This window comes from Prionailurus viverrinus, chromosome F2, assembly GCF_022837055.1.
Source record: "Prionailurus viverrinus isolate Anna chromosome F2, UM_Priviv_1.0, whole genome shotgun sequence".
Classification (NCBI taxonomy): domain Eukaryota; kingdom Metazoa; phylum Chordata; class Mammalia; order Carnivora; family Felidae; genus Prionailurus; species Prionailurus viverrinus.
In genome coordinates, this window is record NC_062578.1 from 82076801 (window position 1) to 82095568 (window position 18768).

Sequence of the window (18768 nt, forward strand, 5' to 3'; positions counted from 1 at the left end):
CCCGGAGGGGCACAGGTTTGGCGGGCGAGACGGCAGGTCCCCTGTTGGTCGACCTGGAGCGGGGGACGGTTGCAGACATGGGCGCAGGGGGTCGGCGTCCGGAGGCCGGAGAAGAGAAGGGGCCGGGGAAGCTCTGCCAGAGAGGAGGGAGAGTACCGGGGACTGGCGAGTGACCGTCCGCTCGGAGGGCGGGTGCCGGTGGGGTGGCACAGGAAGCCGCTGACAGGAGCTGTGGGCGTTTGGGGGCTGGACGAGGGTGTGGCTGGGTGCCCGCCAGCCAGCAGGGAAAGCGCTCCCGCGCTCACAGCGGGCTTCCCGTGGACGGGCCCCGAGTGGGCCTGGCCGCTTTGGGCTCTCCATGGGCCAGTGAGGCTGGATTGACGGGTAAGAGCAAGGCAGGTGGTGGGCAAGCTGGAGCCCAGGTCGGAGGTCGTGGTGGCCCGCCCCCACCCACTACAGCCGAACAGAAGTGGGCTAGGCATACAGGGCCCCGCGCCGCGGGAGCGATGAGGAGTGTGTCCCTGAACTTCCGAGAAGTGCGGGCTGGCTCCAGGGCCGACAGGGGCCCGCTCAGCTGCTGGGAGGGGCTGTGTGCGGGTGGCGGCCATTTGTCCTCTTGTCTGCGGGGGCAGACAGGAGCACCCCGTGTTCCAGCCTGGCTTGAAGAGGCCAAGGACTCCCAGGTGCAGCAGCACCAAACACAAGTCGGGGGCGCGCCGGATGGAGACCGTCCGAGGCATCCCCGAGGCCGCGCTGACCCCCCTCACCTGTCCCCACAGTGCTGAACAAGGACATCGCAGCCTGCCGCACGGCCACGATCACGGGCACGCTCAAGCGGCCGTCGCTGCCCGAGGAGGAGAAGCTGAAGCTGGCCCACGCCAAGGCGCCCCCCGCCAACTTCAACAGCCTGCCGGCCAACGTGTCCAAACTGCACCTGCACGGCTCGCCCCGCTGCCCGGGCGGCCCCCTGCCCGACTTCCCCAACCACTCACTGACCCTCAAGAAGGACAGGGCGCCCAAGTCCTCCTTTGCCGGGGACGGGGACATCTTCAAGAAGCTGGACTCGGAGCTGAGCCGGGCCCAGGAGAAGGCCCTGGACACCAGCTATGTAATCCTGCCAACGGCCACAGCCACGCTGCGGCCCAAGCCCCAGGAGGAGCCCAAGCACAGCATCCACATCGATCAGATGCCCCAGACCCGCCTCATCCACCTCAACATGGCACCTGACACGGGCCTCCCCGCCCGCAGCCCACCCTCCCGCCAGCCCCCAGGGGGTGGGCCCCCGGAGGCACCCCCCGCCCAGCCCCCACCGCCCCCGCCCCCACCACCCCCGCCACCCACCCTGGAGCCAGCGCCCCCCAGCCTGGGGGAGCCCGGCGAGCCCGCTGCCCACCCAGGGCCCAGCTCGGGGACCGGGACCAGGAACGAGAATGTCTCCACCTTGTCCGTGAGCTCCCTGGAGGTGAGGGCAGCCCAAGGGTCCTGGGGGGGGGGGGGGGGCAGGGGTGCTGTGGGCGCTGCTGGTTTGGGCTGCAGCCGGCGTTAGGCAGGCCAGGCCTGGGAAGGCCGGAGGCCGGCATCCTGGCCTCACTCCTGCCGGAAGGGGTCCCCTGGCAAGAGTGGGGACAGGCCTACGCCGGAGAGCTGGTTCCTGGCAGGGCCTGCCCTCACCCTGTTCTCCGGCCACGCTGCCCCTGGCCCTGCTGGGCACTGGCGACGGGGGGCTGGTGGCCTGTGCCATTGCAGTGGGGCCCACCCAGCTGGGCTTGGGCTGGCTGCAGTCTAGCCCATTCCGTGGTCGGGCGGTCACGGCAGCAAGTCCCTCCTTAGGTCAGCCTGAAGCCTGGAAGTGACCACACTCAGCCTGTCCGGCATGGGGCTCGGAGTGCGTTGGGGGGAGCGTTGCCTAGCACCCCCAGGGACCCCCGCCCTCCCCGGGCCACGCCCCCACCTCCTGGCTCACTGCCTCTGGTGAAGCAGCCCCAGGCCCCGGTTCTCTGTGGTCCCCCAGCCGTGCCACCCGCCCTGCGTCCAGTTCTCGTCTCCTCGTCACTGGCCAGTGCCGGAGGACAATCTAAGACGGTGAAGAAAGGCAGGGGCAGAGAATGTGGAGGCATTGCCCCGCTCTTCCGTCTGGCCTTGGTGTGCCCACAGTCTCCTCCAGGACCCCTGCCCTCTGCATCACCCTTGTCCTCTGTCTCTCGAAGCGGGAGATGGCCCTGGGGACAGTCTGGGACAGAACGTGGTGAAAAGCATCTGCAGGCTTACCCCCATTCTGGAGCTGCAATACCGGAGCCCCAGGCGGTCGAGTGACTGTCACTGCTGTCTGGGGCCTTGGGCTTCTATTCCCCTTGGCTCAGCGGGCATCCCCTCTGCCCACCCTCTTCCCCCAGAGCCCTCGGGCTGGGCCCCCGCTGTCCCCGGGGAAGGGGCGGGGCCTACAAGCGGCCTGGGCGCTGCCAACTATAGGGCAGTCAGAGGCATGTTCCCCGGCTTGGTGGAGAACCCGAGTAGCCATGGGGTGAGGGGGTCCCCAGTCTCCCCCTGTCTCAGGCGAGGAGAGGCCTGGACTTGTGGTCTGGGAGGTTTGGGGCGACTGCTTGCAAATGCACACAACCCCCTTCTCCCCACAGCGGCGGAAGTCGCGGTATGCAGAACTGGACTTTGAGGTGGGTCCCACCTCCTGGTGTCCCCTTCCCCAAACACCCGGAGCCGGAGCCGGAGGTGCTCAGAGCCCCGGGGGCGGGGGTCGGGGACAGGCAGCTGGAGTCCAACCAGGGGCAGGGAGGGGCTGGGGGGGAGGAGCCCGGCCAGGCAGGGCGGCTCCTTTCCAGGCTCAGGATGCCCGGCCCCTCCCGCCCCGCAGAAAATCATGCACACCCGGAAGCGGCACCAGGACATGTTCCAGGACCTGAACCGGAAGCTGCAGCACGCGGAGAAGGACAAGGAGGTGCTGGGCCCAGAGAGCAAGGTCTGGGGGACGGGGCGGGGCCTTGGGGCTGCGGGCGGGGTGGTGGGGAGGGGCCCTGGGGCGGGGCCGGCAGAGGGAGAGCCCTTGGTTGAAGTCCCTACGCGCTCCTTCCCCTCGCTTCAACTTTTCCCGAAGACTGGCCCGACGCAGCCCTCGCCAGAGCCCCGCACACCGGCCTTCCCGGGGACCCGCCCCACGCCCAGCCCCGTCCGGAGGGGTGCACGGGGAGGTGCACGGGGGGGTCTGGCTTCTGCCAAGGAAGGCAACAGCCAAGGGAGGGGTGCCGGGCAGGCGGGGCCCCCACGGCGGCGGGAAGCGCTCCGCTCCCGCTCGGCCCCGGGGGGGGGGCCCCTGCAGCCCGCCTCTCCGCCCGCTCAGGTCCCTTCCTCTCTGTTTGGTTCCCGTGTGCGTTCTCTCCTCCCCTCCTCCGTTCCTGCCCCGTGGCCTCCCTCTCGGCCCCTGCCCCCCTCCCGCCCGCCGGCCAGCAGCCGGAAAAGCAGCAGACACCGAACAAGCGGCCCTGGGAGAGCCTTCGGAAGGCCCACGGGACGCCCGCGTGGGTGAAGAAGGAGCTGGAGCCGCTGCCGCCCTCACCGCTGGAGCTGCGGAGCGTCGAGTGGGAGAAGTCGGGCGCCACGATCCCGCTGGTGGGCCAGGACATCATCGACCTCCAGACCGAGGTCTGAGCGGGTGGGCGGCGGCCACGCACCGGGCCCCCGAGGAGGACATCCTGCTCCGCCCGCTCCCGCCGCAGGACGGGCACAGACACGCTCCCGGGCTGCGGGCCAGGCCCGCGCCCCGGCCTCAGGGCGCTCGGACGGCGGCCGGGCGGAGGCCCGCGGCGCTGGGACCAGAGCCAGAGGGGACAGGAGGCCCCGGCGGCCCCGGGTGGGCACAGGGCTCCAGAGGCCGGAAGGTGCCTCAGACTCTGCCCTCCTCGAGCCCGGCGCCGGCGGGCAGGCGGGCGGGCGGCCGCGGACAGTGGCGGGGCGGGTGCGGCCAGCATCCCCAGGACACCTGCCTGAGCTGCCTCGGCAGAGGACCAGCCTGCTTGGCCCAGCTGGCCTGGCACCATTTTTTAGACACCCCTACCCCTCGGGAAGCAGCCAGCCCCCCCCCCCCCCTCACCTTTCCAGGGCCCGGGGCCCCTCCCCAGACCCAGGTGGAGAGCCCTCTCTCCCACCTGTGCTGACCCCAGGGGCAGGACTAGAAGCCCACTCCGGGAAGAAGCAGGGGTGGGGAATCTATTTTTTCTCTCCTTTTCTTTTCTTCAATAAAAAGAATTAAAAACCCACATCCCCTCTGTGTGGGCCTTCTCTGTGCCGCACGAGCCCCGAGGCCGCCTTGGTCCCTCCATCCGGGTCAGAAGGGCGGGGCAGGCCCGGTGGGCACCTGGCCTCCACTCCCGCCTCGTACCCTGCCTGGGTGTCAGGAGCTCACCCTGTGTGGGCGTCGGTCCCCAGGCCAGCAGTCACGTGGTCCCCGGGGATGCCGTGAGGGAACCGAGGGGGACCCTCGGATGCTGGGCTCCCTTGCTCCCCTGCCCGCAGACTTTTAGACCCACGGGGCTTGGCGTGTGACTTCCCTGCGCCCTGAGTCATGGCTGGAGGGACAATCCAAGACAGCAAAGAAATGCAGGGGCAGAGAATGTGGTGGGGGGGGGGGGGGGAGGAAGGCCCCTCAGGCCTGGCCTTGGTGTGCCCACTGTCTCCTCCAGGACCCCTGCTCTCTGCATCACCTGTGTCCCCCTTCCCCTTTGTCCTGGGGCAGGTGTGAGGAACAAATGTGGACACGCCCAGAGCCACGCCCCCTTCTCCATCCTGCCCCGCCCTCTGCCGCCCCCCACCTAGGCCTGGGGCACACAGCTTGAGAAGCTTGTCTCTCCAGGGGAAATGCCGGGTCCTGCGTCTCCTCTGTATTTCCAGCAGGGGGCAGCCTGCGCCTCCACTGGGAGCCAGGCTGGCAGGTGCGAGGCTGGGAGGGGCCGTGAGCCAGGCTCTCCCCACCAGGCTGCCCTTCCCACCCTGGGGGCAGACCCCCAGACCCCGCTGGACCCCGGGAGGCGGCAGTGACCACTGGCCCAAACAAGGGGTGTGCAAGTGGTCTGTTTGCGGGTCCCAGCGCCCCGGATTATGGTCCCCCAACCGCATCATTCAAGATGAAAAAATGCCAACCCCCCCGAAAAGTGGGGGGCTGCTGGCACGGGCCTCACGGCGCCCCACCCACCACTTGTCACGACCCCCTCGGGTCACGGCCACAAGTGACTAAGGAGAGAGAAGGACCAGTGGTGACCAGGCATGGCTGGGGAATGCGTGGCCACAAGCGCCCTGGCACGGGCCCGCACATCCCCGGGAACCAGCCTCTCAGCCACGGTCTGGACACTTCGAAAAGCCAACTCTTGTGGGTGCGATGTGGCAGCCAAACCTCCCCCGGCTGAGGCTTAAGGTTGATTCGAACACTGGGTGCGCCCAGGCTCTCCCGACACAGAGAAGCCTCCAACTCCGAGCGCATCTGGCCTGGGGCGGGGGGCGGTTCGGACGAGGGCGGCCACTGGCTGCCTTCCTCATCCTTCCCCAGAAGGAAGCCGGAGCGCCCCCAGGAAGGGGGTCCTGGTGCAGAAAGCCCTGAGCCCCCCGCCACGCTCCTGGGGGGACGGCGCACGGAGCACAGGGTTTACCACTGCCCTCGTGGTGTGACCCGGGCAGGGTCCGGCCGGTGACCTGCCCTCCCCTGTGCTGCTCGCTTGTGCAACAGAAAAGCTGGGAAAAACAGCAAACCAAGATGGACCCAAGCCACACGCTCCCCGCATGCGATGGCAGTAACCCGGGGGCTCAGGGTCAGCGGACCCAGGTCCCCCCGTCCCGGCTCCCTCCAAGAAGGCTGTGTCCTTCCAGGAGAAGCCCCGTTCCCTGTTTTGCCCCGGGCCCCACGTTCACGGCTGTTCTGTGCTGCACGGCCACCTGGCACGGTGACTGGTCGCAGAAATGGCTGTCCTCTCTCCGGGCCTCGGTGCAGGAAGCCCGCCGGGGATGTCCCCCCCCCACCTCAGACTCATGGAAACCCCTGGGCCTTCGTGGGTCCGCCTCCGTCACCTTCCGTGGGGGGCCTGCCGCAGCTGCTGCGCTCTTGCCTCAGGGACCGGGGAGGGGTCCGGGTGCCAGGTAGTGAGCCCAGCTCTCCCAGCCCTCATCCCTGTGGGGAGGTCACCCAGTGGCAGCCGGGAGGCTCCCCGTGCTGTTCCCACGGCCAGAAGCCACTCCTTTCCAGAGGTGGTCGGGCCACCAGAGAGATGTTTTCTTCACTATCCGGGCGCCTCTGTCCAAGTGCCACCCCGCCACGGGCGCTCGGAGAATGCCTCCGCTGCCCCCTTTTGCCTGCCACCGGCAGTGCATCGTGGCCTAGGGGTGGCGCCCAGGATGGCGGTGGTCACCCTCAGGGGCGGGAGCACGTGCGGCCAGAGCTCCTCTGGCGGTGCTGGCGGTGGCTCTGACGGCGATGATCCGTGTGGCTGGTGGTGGTGCCGGGGGGGGGGGGGGGCATCTGGCAGATGGAGGGACAGAAGGGTAGGAAGGAGGCTCCCCGAGGACAAAGACCAGAGCCTGAGTCCCCCGGGGGGGAAGGGGGGGAGGGCAAACTGGAGGCAGCCTCCTCCAGGCCACACACTCCTGACACCCAGGTCCTCCTCACCCGACGTCCTCCTGTCACCAAGGCCAGCAGGGCCGGGCCGAGCCTGGAGGGAAGCCCAAGCAGTCCCTGCTCGCCCGGTGGAGACGCCCTGCCCCTGGGCAGGGGGAGACCCTCCCTGGAAAAGCCTTCACAACCACCCCCGGGCCCAGCCCCCAGCTGGCCCCCACCAGCAGCGAGCCCCCCACTATCTGGAAGGCCCTCTTCCAGGCCAGCCTCCCACTGCCGTGCCGGCCGCCGCGCAACACCCTCCAGCCCCTCCTGGCCTCAGCCAAGATGAAGGGCCCGCCTCCAGGCTCCCATCACCTCCCCCGGCCCCGCACCCAACACCGGCTTTTGCCTCCATAGAGGAGCAAATCCACGGTGGGCCTCATGCCCCGGGACTGTTCCAGAACCTTCCACCAGCGGGGAGTGCCCTTCCTGGGCCTGCTCCACCTACCCCCAGTTCCTCCTGGAGCCTCCAGGCTATGTCTGGGGAACACGGGACCTGTGTGGCTCCCCTGGGGTGACAAGGCAGCTGGTGTCCCACCTCAAAAGTCCAGAAACCGCCACCCACCCCTGGTGGCCATCCTACTGCCCTGGGAGGTTACCGGCAGCCCTTTCTGACAGATGTAAAATCTGGGGTCCCTGGCTACCGCCCCCCCCCAGACCCCTGCAGGTGTCTGGGCTCATCCTGAGGAGTGTCCGCCCCCTGGGGAGGACGCCGAGGCCCTGGACGGAAGGGCTGGCACACCGGTCAGGGCCGGGAGGGGTCACACGGGCCTCTGCCTGCGTCACCAGTGTGCCCACTACTGCCAGTGACCGAGGGAGTTCTCAGACCTCCTGTGGAGTGGGGCTCCCCACCTGGTGCACCTCTCCGCACGGGGGTGTCCCACGGTCCTGGCCAGGTCTGCTCAGAATGGTCCACAGAGGGGCCCAAAGGTGGGCCGGCTAGGGGCAGAAGGCCTTGACCTTGGACGAGCCCCGCCCCTCTGGGCCTCGGTTTCCCCTCTGGCACTGTGGCAGCAGGATGGGGTGACAGATCCCTTCCAAGGCCAGCAGTCTGTGGCCCTGTAACCTCTTGAGGCGGGGAGCAGCGGGCTCCCCAAGTACTTCTCTTAGGGCCTAAAAATAACCAGGAGGGGAAGGGTGTCTCTGAATAGCTCGGGAATGTGCCAGTCACTCCGGCGGAACCACCTCCAAATAAGGATCTGGCAGAGCCGGAAGCTCTGAGACAGTCACTGCTCACGTCAGCCTCCCAGCTGTGCTGCTCCAGAACTTTCCCTCCCACCGCAGCCGGCCCTCAGCCCGGGGCCCCAGGGGTCTCCCCCAGAGCGGTCAGGGCACGGGGCAGGGGTCCTGGGGGCCCCCTGTAGAGCACAGCTCCTTGGACAAAGAGTACTGGGGTCTGAGCAGTTACAATCACGGAATCGAAGATTTGCTCATCCAGAAACTTCCCCTTGCGTGCGTGGGATCTTAGGACAATCACATTCAGACCCCTCCCCCAAATCTCCGAAGACGGAAGTGCAGGGCCCCCTGAGGAAGGTAGGGTGGGCTGTCGGCCGGCTCTCCCCTTGGCGTCCCAGCCAGCGGGTACCCCGACTGGAGACGGTGGCGGGGGGCAGCCTAGAGCCCTGCTTGGGCCAGTTGCAGGGCGCAGGCGTCCCCAGCTGTCCCAGGAAGGCAGAGGAGGTGTTGCTGGACTCAATATGGCTCTCTGGGAACACCATATGGATCCTGCCCAGGAAGGGGAGTCGGGAGGAGGCAGGAGGCAGCACCCCCACCAGCGGCACCCCTCTCTCTCTCCATCACGGGGAGCTCCTTGGGAGGCAGCAGTGGGTGCCGTGGCCTGGTTCCGGGACACTTCGGCTGCCTGTGACCTCAGGGGGCCTGTCCCCTCGCTGGTGTGCCTCCTTCACCAGCCTGTGCCCCACCTGTCCTCTCCTGTCCTTTCCAGGCTCAGGATTCCCAGATCCTCAGAGGGGAGGCAGCTGACAGGCTCCAGCCCGGTCCCTCTAAAAGGGACTTAACCTCCCGGATGGATGGGTGGGGGGGTGGGGAGCGGCGAGGGGGACCAGGACAGGAAAGAGGGGGGATGGAGTTGTGGTGGAGAAGAGGAGGGGACACGGCCCGGTGACGGTGCCCTGAGAGCCAGAGCAGAGACACCATCCCCCAAGGCTTCTGGCGGTGGGGAGGAGGGTGGGGAGCTAGGCTGAGCCTGGAGGTCATCGGGGTGGGAGGTGGGCACCCGGGGAGGCAGACAGACCCCAGGCTGGAGGCTGCAGAAGGCTTGAGAGCCGGGCAGGGGCCTCTCTGCTGGGGAGGGACACTCTGCTCTCAGGCCCTACCCCTGGGGAATCCCAGGGACCACAATGGACTCTGGCCTCCCCCGGGACACCAACAAGTCACTAGGGGGCAGGTGTGGCCAGGGTCACACGGCTGAGGCCTGCACCGCTGCCTGGGTCGCACTGGAAGCTCCCCCCGCCATCCTGGCCCCCGCAGTCTCTGCCCATGGCTGCCATGTCCTCTCCTGGCCTCACCTTGCTGGAGCCGCCCGCCCCCACCCCACCCGTGGCTCCCTGTCTCTCTAGAGCCACCACGCGTCTTGCCTCAGGTTTTGGTGTGGGGGTCCGGTCCCCCCTCCCTCCGGCACGCACATGAGATCTTGTCCTCTGACAGCGGGGAGGGCGGCCGGGGAAGGAGCCCCCCCAGGACCACGCTGGGGAGGGTGTGCAGGCCACTTTCACCCACGCCCCGGGATATGGCAAGGTGTGTGTTGGGGGGGGTGGGCAGTGGAGTAAGCCAAGCGGGCAGGAGAGGGAGAGGGGACGGTGGAGGCCAGGAAGAGGGCCAGGCTGAGGAGCGGAAGCATACGGCCAGGGAGGGGAGCCACCGGGCTGGCAGGGGCGGCAGGAGAGGGGGCTCCTGCCGGAGGCTCACAGAGCAGGTGGACCTCAGGGAGGACCAGAGCATCACAGAACGACAAGCTGCTGGCAGCGGGGAAGGGCAGACCCCCGTGGGGCAGGGGCTACTATTCCCATCCCCCCTCGCAGAAGAGCAACCGGAGGCACAGAGAGGGTGAGCGCCTTGCCCAAGGCTGCAGAGGCGGGTCCGTGGGGCGCTCTGAAACCAGGCGCTCAGGCTAGGGTCGCTGTGCGCTTACGCGAGGTCACACTGGCCCCCTAGGTTTGTGAGAGCGGAGGATCCTCAGGAAGAAAAGGAGTCACTTCCGTTGCATAACTTAAAGCAAAGCAAGACGTGACGCCCACGTACTCGTCGCCGTGGCCTGGCCTACTTTAAAGCGCCTACCGGGCTGCACACCTGCCAGGCCCTGACGCTGTCTCGGGCAGGAGGGCGACGCGCCCTTCTCTCTGCGCCCATCTACCCCTGCCTTCCCCGGGAACGCCGGGCGGAGACACCCGCCCCTCCCCCGCCGTGAGACTCCCGCCCCGCCCCCTGTCCCTCCCTCCCTCCGGGCCCCTTACACCAGGGACTCCCCTCTCGCCACACGCCTCCACGGCTCCCCTAATTAGGCCTTCTCACTGCATTTAATTACACAACCATTCAGGCTTTCTACTTCTTGAGACACTTCTAGGACGCCATATATTTTTAGAGATCCGTCCGTTTCAACTTAAGTCTCCAAATGTATTGGAATGAAATCGCTCCTAATAGTCTCATCGCCTTTTTTGGTTTCGAATGTGTCTGTAGCTGGGTCCCCTTTTCATCTGGCCTTTGCTTGAATCGTGGCTTCTCCTCTCTTTTGCGTGCCGTCTTAACGGCTGTTGCAAAGAACAAGTGCTTAGCTCTGTGGGCCTGCTGTATTCATTTTCTTTCATTAATTCCTGCTCTTATCTTTATCTCCTTTCTTCTCGGGTTCAACTATGAACAAAAGTAACTAATTCCTTAAGTTGGATGCTTATCACATCAAACTTTCAGCTTTCGATATGCCTCGGATGTAAGCCTTTAGGCTACACATTGCCCTCAAGGTGTTGCTTTAGCTCCACCTTTTCCCATTATCGTTGTTCTAATGGTTACTTTCTTTGATATTTCATGTGCTTTAAAGTCCTGAATCATGGAAATTTTTAAATCTGCTTTTTTGTGATTTCCATTTTAATTATAATGCTGTCATAGGAGCACAGGAGCTATGCTAGCTATAATGCCAGCATAGGAGCTAGTCCGTAAGAGACCTGCTTTGTCGCATAGCAGGTACCAATTAAAAAATATATATATATATGGGGCGCCTGGGTGGCGCAGTCGGTTAAACGTCCGACTTCAGCCAGGTCACGATCTCGCGGTCCGGGAGTTCGAGCCCGGCGTCAGGCTCTGGGCTGATGGCTCAGAGCCTGGAGCCTGTTTCTTATTCTGTGTCTCCCTCTCTCTCTGCCCCTCCCCCGTTCATGCTCTGTCTCTCTCTGTCCCAAAAAATAAATAAACGTTGAAAAAAAAATTAAAAAAAAAATACTCCCTGTGTATTTTCTAACTGCTAAGCACACAATAGTTAATATGGTCGTAAAGTGAAAAGCCTGTGAGTCTCAGTGCTCGTCTTCCATGAAGCCAATGGTTTTCTTTCTCTGTGACCTGCCAATAGTCAAAAAAGGTATGTCGAAAATCCCCACCAGGATAGAGTTTTTTGTAGTTCTACCAAAGTTTGCCTTGTTTATACGTCTAAACACAGTTTAGAACTGTCGCATCTTCCCAGCAAATCAAATCTTTTATTCTTTTGAAGGGACCACCTCTCTACATAATAATGTTTTTATCCTTTGATTTACAGTCCCTCGTGTTGGATATTAATGTAAATACCCTATCTTTTGTTAAATAGTATTTAAAATCCAACCAGAGAATCTCTGTTTTTGAACTGGTTTTTAATCACACTGTGTGTAACCACTGCTGGGTGGGGGCTCACTCCTCTCAGTGTTCCCTATTCGTCCTGCTTTAATGGCACTTTAAAAATCCTCTGTCTTAAAAAAAAAAAATCAGGGCGCCTGGGTGGCGCAGTCGGTTAAGCGTCCGACTTCAGCCAGGTCACGATCTCGCGGTCCGTGAGTTCGAGCCCCGCGTCAGGCTCTGGGCTGATGGCTCAGAGCCTGGAGCCTGTTTCCGATTCTGTGTCTCCCTCTCTCTCTGCCCCTCCCCCATTCATGCTCTGTCTCTCTCTGTCCCAAAAATAAATAAACGTTGAAAAAAAAAATTAAAAAAAAAAATCATATTTCTTGGGGCGCCTGGGGGCTTAGTCGGTTGAGCAGCCGACTTTGGCTCAGGTCATGATCTTGCAGTTTGTGGGTTCGAGCCCCACGTCAGGCTCTGTGCTGACAGCTCGGAGCCTGGAGCCTGCTTCGGATTCTGTGTTTCCCCCTCTCGTCACCCCTCCCCTGCTCATGGTCTGTCTGTCTCTGTCTGTCTGTCTCTCTCTCAAAAATAAGTAAACATTAAAAAAAATAAAAATCCTCTTTCTTGAATTTTGAAACAATTGCACTTTTTAAATACTTTTTAACCCACTTTTACCTTGTATTTGGTCCAGAAACCATAGATTCTTTCTACTCCTTTTCAGCTTCCCTTTGACATTTCACCAGTTATTTAACTTTATGAGGTCTGAAATTTATCAAAATAGTAAATCCTTTTCAAACAATACAAGGACCTCAGAACATTTTAATCATTCTCTTCAGACTTACGTGGTCTACTATTTTAGCTCTGTATTTTTGAAACTGCATAACCGAGACATTATTTTTAAAAAGTAGACAATATTTGGTTGTATTTACTTATGTGTTTCACGGTTTCTTTGCTCACCACTTAATTGGGCTCTGTGCCCAAGTCCGATCTGTGGGTGTGCGTGTTGGCGGCGCTGGAGGGGGGAGGTCCCACCAACAAGCAACGCTCCAGACACCAGCAGGTGTCCTACAAGTCAACTCAACTCCGACATGACCCGCACGCGGCTGCAGCGCCCCCAGGCTGAGGGCTCCGTCCCACAAGGCCGCCCCCACTGCGAGCCCAGCTTGTCGCCGCCGATTCAGACCAACCAGCCTACGCGGCAGGTCCCCACGACCCCCGCCACGGGTTTGGTTAATCTGTTAGAGCGGCTCCCGGAACTCAAACACTGTACTCATTCGATCGCTGGTCCATTGTATAAGGATGTAACTCAGAACAGTCAGACAGAAGTGGTGCGCAGGGCGAGGTGTGGGGAAGGCGCGCGGCCATCCTCCCCATGTCACCAGTGTTCATCGACCAGGACGCTTCCTGAACCCCTTCCTTTGGGGGCATTAACGGGGCTTCGTTACGTAGGCATGACCGATGAGCTCATTGGCTAATGGTGATTGATTCAGCTGCCAGCCCTTCCCCTCTCCCCAGATGTCAGGGGTGAGACTGAAAATTCCAAACGTCTAATCCCACCGTGGGTCGCCCCCACCATCTTGAGGCGAGGCCCGAAGGTCGTCTCATTTACACAACAAAAGATACCTTTCGGGGGTTTTCTTCACTAATGAACCCCAGGGTTTTAGGAGCCGCCGTCTCAGAAAGGAGGCCCGAGACCTAATGATGCTTGTTACAAATCACAATGTTACGTCAAGTCCCCTTAAATTTCATGCCTTCCCTCTTGAGCATATTCTTCCAAAGTCCTTGCAGCCTGTCCATGGTAACGGTCTCTATTTGCACAAGCAGAAGACTGAGCTGCCCCCACTCCGGGCCCACCGGCCCACTGCCCCTGCCGTGTGGTCACCACTGCCCCCTGCAGTCCCGGTCCTGGGTGTTTATTTATCCCTTTTCTCCCCATAACCCTCCCCAACCCATAAACAACTACTCTAGTTTAGTTCATGTGTCTATTTCCTTTGTAATTGCTCTCAGGAAAAAAAAAAAAAGGAAAAAGGTTTTTTTAACTTTTGGAACTAATTTTAGGCATACAGAAGAGTTACAAAAATAGTACCGAGGCTCTGTATACCCCTCACAAGCTTCCTCTAACGTTAACGTCTTACAAAACCGTGAGACAGGGGCGCCTGGGTCGCTCCGCCGGTTGAGCGTCTGACTCTTGATCTCGGCTCAGGTCATGATCCCAGGGTCGTGGGACTGAGTCCTGCATCGGGCTCCGTGCTGACCATGGAGGCTGCTTGGGATTCTCCCTCTGCCCTGCCCCACCCCTGCCACCGTCTCGCACACTGTCTAAAATAAAAATAAACTGTGAGACAGTTATCAAAGTGTACGGATTTTAAATTTATTTAAATTATATTATATACCTCATCTGTTTTGACTTTTTTCCACTAAGCATTTTTTAAAAATTTTTGTTTAATGTTTATTCATTTCTGAGAGGCAGAGAGAAAGAGAGAGCGCATGAGCAAGGGAGGGGCAGAGAGAGAGAGGGAGACACAGAATCTGAAGCAGGCTCCAGGGTCCGAGCTGTCAGCACAGAACTCACAAACCTGTGAGTTCATGATCTGAGCAGAAGTTGGACACTTAACCAACCGAACCACCCGGGCGCCCCCAACCACTAAGCACTTTTTAAAAAATTTTTTTTTAAAAGATCTGGGTTGCTATGGGTGTACTTGATCCGTTTTCTTTTCTTTTTTTTTTTCTTCACATGATTTAATAAAAAAAATACTGCCCGACATATATCCTACATGAAGCTACATGTAACGACACACTCCGTGCATGCTGACGCCGATGTGCCTGCCGGAACTTTCCATGCTTTACCCCCACTTTCCTGGGGCACACATTATGTACAGTTAAGCCCCACCCACCTCAAGTGCTTGAGGAGTCTGGGCAAACGCACACACGTGCAGAGCCAGCCCCGCCGTCAAGGGTGCGCCGGCTGCCGGGAGACACCCACACCTGCACGCGCAGGGGGACGGGGCGCCGGCTGCTCTCCTGCGGGGCTCGGGGCTGTGTCTCGTGGGCGGCCGTCCCCCGTCAGCCTGCGGGCTCCTATCCTTCCAGAGGAAGCCGTGGCAAAACACAAGTTGTTAAGAAGTCTAACATCCACTCTTCTCCCTTGTGGATTGTGCTTTCGGTGCTAAATCTACAAACTCACGGTCACACACGACGCCATGCAGGTTTTCTCCTGTGGGACCTTCTAGAGGTTTTACAGATCTGTATTTTACGTTTCGCGCTCAGATCCACTGGAATTCACGTCTGTGACCGGCGTGTGGGCTCCGTCTGGATTCTCTTCTTTTTTGAACGTGGAGGTCCAATTATTCCAGCATACTTGCTGGAAAGGCTATCATTTCCCCCACTGAATGGACTTTTTCTCTTTGCCAGACATCAGCTGGCTGTAACTGGGGGGGAGGGGAGGGATCTATTTTGTTCCACTGACCACCGCGTGTCTTCTCGTGCCAAAACCACACTGCCTTGACATTTCATTCTTTTTCTGTCTCCTGTTTCTCTGTGGAGACGTTCTAATTTTCCATTTATTGTACGAGCTCTTAGGGCTTGGTTAAGTCGTTGATTCAAGGTCTTTGATAATTTCAACACGTGTTATCTCTTAGTTGGTATCTATGGAATGCCTTTGCCCTTGCACTTGAGATATTCCTGTCCTGTCACATGGAAGCAATTTTGGATTGCATCCCGGACACTGTGGTATTTATTTGGTTGTGACGCCCGGTCCTACTTGAATTCTGAGAGGAATATTGATCTGGGGGAGGGGACGTTTTTGCAGGCAATCAGATAGGCTAGGTTCCTGCTGCCAGCCCCACTTTCCATGAGCTGTGGTCCTAAGACCAGGTGGGTTTTCAAATCGTTCCCCAAGCTCTTGAGACCTGCCTTGTCTGCGCACGGGGCAAGCCCGGGACCTGGGCAGGTCTGCCCTTTAGATCAGCTCTAAAAACCTCTACATGCTGTTTCTGGTTGGCCCAGAGCAGGGTGAGCCCAGGGTACGCGCACGACTTCATGTCGTCGCTCCCCCAGACCCCTCCTCGTGGAACTTCCCAATACTTCTTAGGGGGCCCCCACCCCCACTCTAGCCTTCTGGCTAGAGAGTCGGGACTTTAGCTCGCCCCTCAGCGGTGCACCTGCTCTAACTGGTTCTGTCTCCCAAGCCAAGACCACAGAAGGAGAAACACAAAAAAGCGACACCCTCCCTGCAACCCCCTTGGGTTCAGGTGTCTGTACCGCCTCCTTTTCAGAGTTGCTGGGGACTGGGGCAGAGACAGAAAGCAGACAGAAAAACAAGGGCACGCCTCTCCTTTCCCTGTCACGTTAGGACCCCCCTCTTCCAGCTCCCTGCGCAGAACAGGGGGCTTTCTCTCGAAGCTCCTTCTGTCTACACCTGCTGCACACACCCAGGCTTGGGGCTGGCTGAGTGCAGTCCAGGAAGTACCGGGGGAAAAAACAGGGAACATGCCACCAGCTCAGCGGTGCTCTGAGGTCTACACTCCACCTGCTGGTATTTACGAAGCCCTCAGAGAGCCCTCCATGCACGGCGCCCGCGAGTTTCAGCCACGTTCCCCAGAGAGGCGATGTGGAGGGTGCGGGCTCCCACCCTGCCCAGAACCGGAACTTCCCACCGTTCCGTGGCTCCCCGTGGCCTACGTTCCCTGTCCTTCATCTGTCCACTTTTCACACTGTCGTCACAAGCACCACGATGGTGTATGTCCCCCCACAGGCCCCCTTTTGTATGAGGATTGCCTGACACGGGGCTCAAACTCACAAACTGCAAGATCGTGACCTGAGCTCAAGTCGGACGCTTAACTGGCTGAGCTCCCCCAGGCACCCCGAGAATCGCTCTCCTTTGTAAATGCAGGTGTGGACCGGGTAGGTGCATTCTTAACCCGGTGTGAGGCCGTCAGAACGTGCCAGGCCCCTCATAACCGCAAGTTCTCGCCAGCACCAGGCATCGGCCGACTCCCTAGCTGTTGTCACCCAAAAAGGCATAAAGTGAAGCATCATTTGGTGGAACGTGCCCCTTCCCAAATCGTTAATGAGTTTCGGCACCTTTCCGAGTGAATGCCTGTTGGCTTTGGGGGCCCCTCCCGTGTGACTCGCCTGCTCGTACCTGGGACAAGTTTTCTGTGGGACTGCCTCCTCACCGACCTCTCTGCCTGCCCCAGATCTCGGTTCCAGCCGCCGCAGGTTTCTTCGTGCTGTCGCTGGTGTCCGCTCTTTACCCGCGACGTCCGTCACCGCTCACAGGCCCGGCTGCGGTGCCGCTGCGGGGAACGCTGCTCCAGCGTCGCGGTGACGGCCTTCTCTCTTTCTGCAGCTGTAGTGTCGGGTCTTTCGGGCTCGTGTTGGTGGAATCGCATACACCCGTTTTTGCCTTACGGCTTATTCTTCCGAAGCTTGTTTTTGAGGCCCTTCATTGTCCACATTTTATTCTGTTAACTGGCAAGCCTGTCCTTGCACATTTCACTCGGGATCCGCCTCCTGCGTGGCGCTGGTCGGGAACCAGCTGACTTTTTGTCCACCCAGTGAAACGGTTATTCCCGACGTAGCCACTGAAATAACCCACCCTTTTCCTATTGACTCGTTCTGCGGTCTTTCCCGGAAGCTGACTACGGTGCGTGTGAACACGAATCTGTCCGCGAGATGTCTGCTGCTCTGTGGATCTGTTCTTCAGCCAAAACACGCTCTTATTTTTTGCTCTTCCCGGTTCCTAAATTTACTGCCATGACTTTACAGGATGTCTTGCATTTGGTAAGAGCCTAGCAGCGGTGGCTTGTCTATCTCGAGGCCGAGCGTTTGGTGCTTACGTATTTATGATGGGTACGGCTCGTGTGCTCCCTCCCTTTACTGGTACCCACATCCGGTTTGGCCCATTAGAACAGTTTTTGCCTCTCGGACTCCACTTTGCCAGCTAACCAGACTGCTGACACGGCTCTCTGGTTCCTCTGCGCTCAGGACGTCTTGCTCGGTTCCGTGTCTCCCTTGGGCCTGTCTGGCTCCTACAGGCTGACCTGGGCCGGGGAGCCAGCGACTCGTGCAGGCGGGCGCCTAGCGCATCTGGTCTTTGTGCACCTCACCTCCACGCTTGCGGCCCGGCAGTACTGGGTTTACAGCTCCAGGCGGACAGTCACTGAGCCTTGTCCTCTGCCGCTGCCCCAGGCACCGCCGTCGGCCCCAGGGGCTCCGCACCCGCGGGCGAGATCGCTTCCTTTAGTGTTCTGTGCGGTCTGCGTCCTGGGGTATCTCACTGCGCTTAGTAGGTGCTGCGCTTCCTACCACGGTGGACGCGGGTCTCCCATCAAATCTGGGGAATCTGTATTCGTTTTCCGTGCAGCCTCCAGTCATTAATTCACAGGGAGAACCTCTGGCCCCTGAGACTCTAATTCAGGGACTGCATTTTTCCTCTCTCAGGTTCTGATTCTTTTCCAAATCTGCTTGGCTATTTTTGATAATTCTCTCCCTTTGGTCATCGTATGGTTGCCTTTTGTCCCTTTAAAAATTTCCTATGGGATCATTTTGCGAACCGTATTTGTTCATTGCGGTTCCTCGTCCTGGGAACATCTGCAGTCCCCAGGGGCCTGAAACCACGGGGCTTCCTGTTCTCGCTCACGGGCTGCTTTCCTTCCATCTGCGACCTTCTGGCCGGAGCCCGAGCGGCTCCGCTCAGGCGTCTGTGCCCTGAGCCCGGGAGGTGGAGCTCCGTCCTGCCAGGCAGCTTCCTGCTCACCGCTGCTTGGAACCGGTGGGCGATGCGGCCCCCAGCACCCCCCCCCCTCCAGAGCCCAGGCTGCGCGCATCAGGCCCCCGCTCCCTCCTCCCTCACTTGGGGAGCCAGGCCCTGGCCCCACCCCGGGCCCCCAGTCCTCAGTGTCTTTCCACCCACCATTCCCGCTGTTGGCTGGCTTTCGGCTACTTCCATTCTTTTGCTTTTGCTTTTAAGCTTTTGGAGGTTTCCCCCACTGTTCTCGAGAGTCAGCAATCCACCCGAAAGCACATTTATTGTAATCCAGCCAAGGTCTACTTGTATTTCCGCGGGAGGGCCACTTCGGAACACCTAGACTGCACGCCGCAGGCGTCGGAAACTTCTGTTCTGGCTCGTGTCCCCACGGCCGACCCCAAAGTGCTCTGGAGCGAGACATGGATTCCTTCCGCGGTCCCCACGCCCTCTCTGGAGGCACACTCTGCTCCAGGCCCTTGCGACGCCTCACTGCCTGTCCTCTCCCCCACCCCCACCCCTCCCCCCGCCAGCTGCCGTGTATCCTAAGTACTCTTTG

The 18768-nt window shown here is 60.6% G+C and overlaps 1 protein-coding gene across 9 annotated transcripts in view; it reads left to right on the plus strand.

Moving 5' to 3' along the window:
* The window catches only part of ADGRB1 (adhesion G protein-coupled receptor B1), an 81052-nt gene extending 76785 nt beyond the window's left edge, over nucleotides 1–4267 (plus strand). For 5 of the 9 annotated variants that reach the window (XM_047842756.1, XM_047842759.1, XM_047842761.1 and 2 more), the window contains 4 exons: nucleotides 780–1462; nucleotides 2634–2669; nucleotides 2867–2971; nucleotides 3457–4267. In XM_047842756.1, the coding sequence (XP_047698712.1) occupies nucleotides 780–1462; nucleotides 2634–2669; nucleotides 2867–2971; nucleotides 3457–3657 (1025 nt within the window). In that variant the 3' untranslated portion in view covers nucleotides 3658–4267. The remainder of the gene's footprint in view (nucleotides 1–779; nucleotides 1463–2633; nucleotides 2670–2866; nucleotides 2972–3456) is intronic. The other 4 variants (XM_047842757.1, XM_047842760.1, XM_047842763.1 and 1 more) reach the window with 2 other exon arrangements.
* The last annotated feature ends 14501 nt before the right edge of the window (nucleotides 4268–18768 follow it).